We start from the raw sequence: 9,064 nt of genomic DNA on the forward strand, positions 1-9,064 counted from the left end.
GACGCTAGACTATTGAACATGGTAGTTGGGTAATTTAATGCTCCGTTCACACAATCACGTATCAAGGCACGCATGTCCATGCACGAGCGGAAATTGGTAATTGGCAACAGCCTATGTAAATTCAACATATATGTACCGTAAGACATAATGAGTGGGAAGGTGGGGAGGCTTCGGGGCGGCCGCTATGCACCATCCGAGCGAGTGTGGGGAGCCATGGGTCTTTCAGCTTGGTCAAAAGAAATGTGGCTGGCCATGCCAACTGCCACTTAGCGTGGCTCAACCCGCACAGCGTGGTGCCAACACAGCGGCGGTATGCGTATGCTTAGTCCGAGCCTGCTCCAGGGTTCCAAACTCACACTGCGTAGGTCTCCACTTGTTGCAGGAGCAGATGCGGCAAGCCCGCTGCTCCATGTGTACCCAGGACGATGACATGGCAATGCTGTGCCCTGGGATTAAAGGGGTGAGCGGCAGGCTTGCAAGTCATTTACCCTAAGTTGTGATGTTATAAGTAATCCCTCGCCACTTCGCAGTTCAAGTTTCGCGGCCTCAGTGCATCGCTGATTTTTCAAAAATATTCATCGAATAATAAAAATTCAAAAATACTGCCATACTGGTAGCGGTATTGCAGAAACCAGCATTGTTTCATCATGATGTGCAAGAGAAACAGTTTCCCAGGATGCCAGACAAAGAGAGAAGCTCTCTCAGAGGCTTTGTACATACCCACGGGCACTCAGACAAGGCACGTGATTGGTTCCCGGCACAAAATCGACGAATGAGAGCACGAGTGGATGTATCCCGTGAGCTGACTGGCTGCGCATCCTCCCATCTTCTCCCAGCTTCTTCCCTTGTATTTCGTCACTCTCGTTCACACTGTCAACTGTGTCTCGCGTATCTTAGTGTTGTGTTCGAAATTAACTTTTCATTAAGCCCTTACAATGCCCCCTAAGCTCCGTGCCCCTGCGAAAGATTCCTCTAGTGAGCCCAAGAGGAAGAGGAAGATGATGACCATCAGTGAAAAGGTCAAACTTTTAGATATGTTAACAGGGCAGAAGTTATGCCGTGGTGGCACGCCATTATGGAGTGTATGAATCGACAGTGTGCTACATCAAAAGAGACGAAGCTAACATCCACAAAACTGCTGCAAAATGCTTCAATAAAGAAGCAAAACGTGTGGTAACTCCGCGTAATAAGAGAATTGTGAAAATGGAAGCTGCATTAGCCTTATGGGTTGCAGGAAAAAAAAACATGAGTTTGGGCACTAATATGATCAGGACAAAGGCCAAATCTCTCTATGATCAAACCTCGCCCGATAACGACGACAAAGGAGATGCTGAAGAAGCCGCTGAAGATGATCCTGACAAACCTCAAGCCAGTACTAGCTCTGCCACGAGTGATTCACCTCCTCGAGGACGAGGCTTTACAGCCAGCAAAGGCTGGTTCGATAAATTTCAAAAGAGATACGGCCTCAAAAGTGTGCCTTTTTATGGTGAGGCTACCTCTGCCGACATCGATGCTGCTCATCGTTACGTGGAGGATGAGTTTCTTAAGCTCATCAGTGATGGCGGCTACCTCACTGAGCAAATTTTAACATGGACGAGACAGGCCTCTTTTGGAAGAGGATGCCTTCTCGTACATTCCTCTTCAAGGATGAAGTGAAGAGGCCAGGCTTCAAGGCCCACAAGGACCATGTCACTCTCATCATGTGTGGCAATGCTGCAGGCTTTATGCTTATTTATAAGGCCAAAAATCTATGGGCCTTAAAAAACAAAAATAAGGCTCTGCTCCCTGTGTACTGGATACATTACTCTAAGGCCTGAATAACGAAAGCCCTGACCTTCAAATGGTTCCTCCATTGCTTCATTCCCCAGGTGAAGCTGTATCTGGCTCAGAAGGGCCTCCCTTTTAAGGTCCTTCGCTTGATGGACTGTGTAGGAGGCCATGCAACACACTTGCAATATGACGGGGTTCAGATCGAGTTTCTGCACCCTAACACCACATCTCTAATTCAGCCGATGGATCAAGGTGTCATTTATGCCTTTAAGGCACTCTACACTAGTTCCACGATGGAGGGTCTCATCGCGGCAGTTGACGACGACGACGAAGGTTTCTCCTCGAAAAAGTACTGGCATAACTACGACATTGCGTCATGCTTGACTAATATCCAACAAGCATTGAAGGACATGAAAACTAAGACCTTAAATTCTTGATGGAAGAAATTATGGCCTAACGTGGTGCATGACTATGCAGGCTTCACTCCTGACGAAGGCCATCACTCGGCGGTGAGGCTGGCTCACATCATCAGGGATGAAGGATTCGTCGACATGACGGAAGAAGACGTCAATGGCCTTATCGATGCCCACTCGGACTCACTGACAGATGAAGACCTCCTTGAGATGACGAAGTCTGCAAGTGAAGAAGAAAGCGAAGAAGAGCAAGACGAAGAAATTGAAGAGCGTGGCCTTACCCTGGAGAACCCGCAACAATTGTACAACATGGCAAAGGCAATGCAACGATTTGCTCAAGACATTAAAGATAATATGGTTCGAGCTGTCGAGTTTAGCAACCGTGTTGATGGGGTTATGTCCTTGTACAAGGACATTTCGCAGCAAAAGAAAAAACAGCGACAGCAACTACCCATCACCATGTTCTTCTCCAAGGTAAAAACCCCAGCTACACCATCAGCGCCTCCAGCAGAGGAGCCTCCGAGTGAACCTGAAGCCTCTACGAGTGGAGTGGGAACCTCTTCTCTGCCACCACCAGCCTCTTCGCCTCTCTCAGAAGCAAATGCTGACGATCCAGCGCCGATATCTGATCATGAGGCACTTCCCGAACTGATTTAAAGGCCTCATTATACCTGTGCAGTAACCATCATCATCATTCATCATCACATTCATCGAACTGCACAGGTCTGTCATCGTCGTCGTCGTCATTGTCATCATTGTCATTATCATCGTCGTCATTACTGGAGTCAAGTCTCAAGATACTACTGTCATTGGTGAGTGTAGAACACCATAATACGTAGCATATGACAGAGAGAGAGAGAGAGAGAGAGAGTGAATGTACAATATTAAGGTTTTATAATTAGATTTAAGTAAAATATATGTGAGTGAGTATATGTATAATATTAAGGTTTTATAATTAAACAGATTTAAGTAAAATATATTTTAACATTCTGGTACCCAAACACACATATACAGAAATTCCTAGGAGGGGCCAATCCTACTTCGGGGATTTTCACCTATCGCGGGGTGTTCCGGTCCCCATTAACCACAATAAACGAGGGATCACTGTATTTATGTAAGTATGTATGTATATATTTCTGATGTTTACCTTATGTTTGCATGTTTGTGTCATGCATTATTGTAAGTCTTTAGAATAAATAAACATATGTTTGCAATAACATATCTGGCTCTCTACTTCTTCCAATCACTAAGTATTGATGAGCAAAATATATCACATAATTGAAAACTTTCTTTCATTAAGTTAACTACAACACTTAAAAGCACACAAATGAACTAGCAAATGAAACCAAAAAGACTATCTAACTACAGATTACTGAATTATAAATAAATGCACAGTAATATATGTAAAATATAGGGAAAGAAACATAAATAGTAGGCTACAGATATAAAAAACAAGCAAGTCGAATATAATGTAACAAATATTGGAGGGAAAAATTTCTAAAATATAGAATTAGCATATTGTGGTGGACTCACAAGCAAAGCAAAGAAAGCAAGCAATCTTCCCACAGTTACCTTGGTCGGTCCGGCTGATAAATTTTCCCACAGCCACACTTTCCCCTTTATGTTACTATTGACACACAGGACTGTTGGTTCAGCAAGGAAAACAAACAAAACTCTCACATTTATGTACTCACCAGATTCGAGATACTCAGGGCTAGGTACTGTGCTGTCCACTAGATATGGGCTAGCCTAGTCGTCGCAACACAACCACCGCCGAGAATCACAACACAAACCTACCAATTGAGTACTACAACCTTACAACAACTCAACAACCCAACAAATCATTGTGCAGACGAACATCAGCAACACCAAAACAACAACCTTACAAGTCCACATCAAACCACAACACCAAGAAATCACAACAGCTCTTCAACAACACTCCACAACTCACATGGTCAACAACCTTCCAGTAATACAAGCACAACAACCTTCAAGCATCAGCACAACAACCTTCCAATAATAACTCAAAAACAACTGCAGGAAACCACAATACAACTGACTGACCATCAATACTGTCTTCCAAAAAAGACTGCTCCCGACTCTATGACTTCACAGACTTACTGACTTCTTCCAACTCTCGTATTATTATCCATCCACCAATTATGATCTTGCTCTCTCTCTCTCGATTGCTTGCTCACTCACACTCTTCAGAAAAACACATACGCACTTACATACTATCATACAGCAACACCAAACACGAAACACAACATATCAAACACAAAAATATTCAAACACTCAACCCAACGACGCTTTCACTCAATCCCTTACTCTCTCTCTCTCTCACGCAACCCTCAAAGACATGGTCAAATGTAACTACCATTATCACTCCTCCATATTACCTTACCCGTTACGTTTGACAATGTCTCCTTACACTCACAACACTCGCACTAAATTGCTTTCCGCAACACCCAAGGATGCTCGGATGCAGGCTCCTTGGATTTTGTTTGAGGACCCTCATACACTCTCTCAGTTACATCGCCATTCATTTCTTCTAAACCACTTTCATTCAAATTCCCATTATCTCCCTCACTACTATCCTACCAAATCTCATTCACTACTTCATCGACATCTTCTAGCTCTGGTCCCAATATCTCCCCTATTTCTGCTACCAAACCACTCAGTTCATCCATACTTCTGTCAAACTCTTGCAAAGATTTATTCATTCTATCAAATACCTCCTTACTATTCGGTTTCCTTCCCAGTAAGGTCTCACTTTTTCCCTGTTAACTCAAACCTACATATACTATAAGTTTCATTCACTCCCTCAAAGTCATCTGCACTACAAGCTTTATCAACCGTTTGCACCCCAACACTAACACCCTTATCATGCCGTTCACCCTTCTTCCTTCCATTCCCTTCCTCTACATTCTTCCGCTTTCTTCCACACTCAACCAACACTAACTGTCGATCTCCCAGGCCCATTTGTTCACTAACACTCAACTCATACTTATTCACCCTCAACCATTCATTCATCGCATTCTCCCGAACATACTGTCACACACTAGAGGACCCACCCAAATGAATACCCTTAAAACCCAGTTTCCGTTATTCCCAGCCTGACTCGTCCTTTTCCGCCTACATACACTTGCTCACTACATGACCTTCCACTCCACATTCAGCACACTTCGCATGCTGTTCCTTACACATCCCAGCAGAATGCCCATTCTTTCCACAGTTGCCACAAACCTCAGTCAAACAGGTACCCCAAAATCCACTCGCTATATGCCCTACCTGTCCACACCTGTAACACTAAACATCCTTATCTTGCTTACACTCACTCACTAAATGGCCCGTTTCCCCATACCCAAAGCACACTCCTAACGCCCACCGACACTCATTCTTCTTGTGTCCTGGCTTCCCACATCTATAACACTTCTGCTCTTGCTCACAGCTAACTGACCCTAACCTTCAGACACTTGCACTTCTATCTGCTTTAATGCTCCTATCAAGCACTTGCTCTACCATTCACCTATGCCCTTCTAAAACTGCCTCCCTATAGCTCTTAAACTCAGGCATACCCTCATTTACTTCTGTCCTGATGCTGACACTTCTACTCTCTTTCATACACCTATCTAGCTCATAATCCTCAACTCTCTCTAAAATACCATTCCACGCTAACCTCTCATGCGTCCATATAATTTTCTCCTTACATTTCAGATTTATAAACTCAAGCACACTCTCAGGCACAGTGACTAACAACTTCCTCACTAAGTCCTTATACTCATTTATTCCCTTGTCTCCAAACTTTTTCCTAGTTAACATTTCTAACCTACCCACATACACTGACAACAGCTCACCAACATTCATTCTTGCCTCTTCAAAATCATGCTTTCTCTTATATCTAACACTACTCTTCATCCTCTTTGCCTGTTCCACAATCCTGACTTTCACACTTTCATACAGCACATTCCCTACACTCATCATTACCCCATACATACTCAACAAAAATCCTGTTAAAAGCTTCCTAACTCTCTTGACCAAACTCTTTTGTTATCCCCATACTTAGCTACACAATACTTCTCATTTTCCTTGAAAAAATCCCCTACATCCTACTACCATATTCCTCATATCGTGCACATTGGGGTACCTCTCACATATACATAGCCTTTCATACTTCCTGCTCACTCTCACTCTCACTTTCGCTACTTACTTCCATTCTAACCCCTCTTAACCTCTTCCGAATACAATGAATCAACTTTCATACTAACATCCATGCTCTCGATTACTCTCTTCTTACCCTTTTTTCTACCTACCTGTTTCCACTCACCGCTATCTAAATCACTCTCAGCCCTTTCCCCAATGTATTCAGCCTTAGTCTCATCCTATCTGTCATTTATACTAGCCTTCTTAGCCTCAGTTTTCTTTTTTCCTCGGCCCCCTTCTTATTCTTGTCCTCATCCATTCGCTCTTCCACTTTCTTTACCACTCCTGGCCCGTCACAAGGCCCAGTAGGCCTACCTCCTACTGCTCCCTCATCCATGAATCCCTTCATCATCTCCTGCACTGCATTCATCATTACTACAAATTTTTCGGCCATTTTCTCAACCATTCTCTCTTCCGCTCCTTTCACATCTTCTTTCATTTCCACTTTCGCACTACTTAGCATTCCTCTCATTTCCTCTAACTCCCTCTTCAGCTCCTCACACTATACCCTTAACCGCTCATTCTCTACTTCCAATCTTTCCTTAACTTCCCTTGACAACCGCAGCTCCTCCTCCAACCTCTCTACCTCACTCAATCCTTCCATCCTAAATTTTCTCACCACTCATACACACTAGCCGAGACCAATCGCCAAAAATTACTGTGGCGGGATCACAACCAAAGCAAAGAAAGCAAGCAATCTTCCCACAGTTACCTTAGTTGTACCGGCTGACAAATTTTCCCACAGCCACACTTTCCCCTTCATGTTACTATTTACACGTAGGATGGTTGGTTCAGCAAGGAAAACAAACAAATCTCTCACATTCATGTACTCACCAGATTACTATACTCAGGGCTAGGCGCTGTGCCGTCTGCTGGATATAGGCTAGCCGAGAATCACAACACAAACCTACCAATCGAGTACTACAACTATACAACAACTCAACAATCCAACAAATCACTGTGCAGACGAACACCAACAACATCCAAACAACAACCTTACCCGTCCATAACAAACCACAACACCAAGAAATCACAACAGCTCTTCAACAACAACACTCCACAATTCACATGGTCAACAACCTTTAAATAATACAAGCACGACATCCTTCAAGCATCAGCACAACATTCCAATGATAAGTCAAAAACAACTCCAGGAAACCACAATACAACTGACTGACCATCAATACTATCTTCCAAAAAAGACCGCTCCCTACTCTTTGACTTCACGGACTTACTCCCGCCACTGATATACTTGGTGACTTCTCCAACAGACAAGCCAGACGCTTATGCCGCCATCACACCACTCCTTATTATCCATCCACCAATTATGATCTTTCTCTCTCTCTCTCTCTCAATCGTTCACTCACTTACACTCTTCAGAAAACAACACATATGCACTTACATACTATCATACAGCAACACCAAACACGAAACACGATATACCAAACACACGAAAACATTCAAACTCTCAACCCAACGATCCTTTCACTTAATCTCTCTCTCTCTCTCTCTCTCTCTCTCTCTCTCTCTCTCTCTCTCTCTCTCTCTCTCTCTCACGCAACCCTCGAAGACGTTGTCACCATTATCACTCCTCCATAATATCAGAAAATCAATGTTAAGTAAATATTACGAAGTGTCTAAACAAACTGAAAAATAATACACAAATAAAATTGTAATTCCAACTAAATACATGAATAAATATTTAAGGAAATACAGTGAGGTAAACAATAAAGAATACAGGAAAGTAATTAAATCTTGTTCTCCTGCCATAAAAAAATAAGCAAGTCGTAGAGAAGAAAATTTCAAAAACATACAATAAGCATAACAGAAAATCAATGTTAAGTAAATATTACAAAGGGTCTAAAAAACTGGAATATAGTACACACATAATATGGTAATTCAAACTAAATACATGAACATATATTTAAGTAAATACTTTGAGATAAACAATAAAGTATACAGGATGAGAGTACGTCTTGATGTTGCATTGAGATGACAGCGACTGCTATCACGTGTGCAGCTCAGCCCTTTATAGCTGAAGATTAACCCCCGCAGTACATGGGGACATCATGAGGTTGATGTAAGGCCATAACACATCACGTTACATGTACAGTAAGCATACATCGGTGTTATGTGCTCTGCCACGCACTATTCTTGTCGGTGCAATTTCGGTAAATGTCATGTCATGCTTGCACAGTACGTACATTTACAGCGTACTATAATACGCTTGCTTTACACACATTGTCCTGTGTCACGTATCCAGTTGATCATGGCTATTACACCAGACGTACGTCCACATTTCACGTATACGAGCATACATGTTCGATACGTGAATGTGTGAACGGAGCTTAACTATCGTTCGGCTGTCTGAATGTAAACATTCCGCTTTGCTTTTGGCCAAGGTGTCAGATTGAGGGATGGCATGAGGAGGGCCTACATGTAAAGGACCTCAGGTTTGTATAGTTAGAAAAAATACAATTTACTTTAAATAAATTGTCATTTGTTCCTACATGATATACAATCCCTTGGTCATTTTACATTAGGAAGACACAATTGGAGGGAGTAATCTGAATGAGTATAGAACTGACTGGAGTTCTCATACCTTATTTTCTTCCTGGTTGAAAGAGCGAGGAGGAGAATAGCCTCTGACGAGTTGATAGGAGTATGGGACTGTGTGA

At 42.7% G+C, this 9,064-nt stretch overlaps 1 protein-coding gene across 1 annotated transcript; it reads right to left on the reverse strand.

Annotated features, from left to right (window-relative positions):
• Positions 1–2,874: 2,874 nt before the first annotated feature.
• On the reverse strand, positions 2,875–5,216 carry LOC135209845 (uncharacterized). Its single transcript, XM_064242610.1, has 2 exons — positions 4,957–5,216; positions 2,875–2,986 (listed from the first exon to the last, which is right to left on the reverse strand). The coding sequence occupies exons 1-2, from the start codon at positions 5,214–5,216 to the stop codon at positions 2,875–2,877; spliced, it is 372 nt and encodes a 123-aa protein (XP_064098680.1).
• Positions 5,217–9,064: the final 3,848 nt, after the last annotated feature.

This window comes from Macrobrachium nipponense, chromosome 38 (genome assembly GCF_015104395.2).
Source record: "Macrobrachium nipponense isolate FS-2020 chromosome 38, ASM1510439v2, whole genome shotgun sequence".
In the NCBI taxonomy this organism is placed as follows: domain Eukaryota; kingdom Metazoa; phylum Arthropoda; class Malacostraca; order Decapoda; family Palaemonidae; genus Macrobrachium; species Macrobrachium nipponense.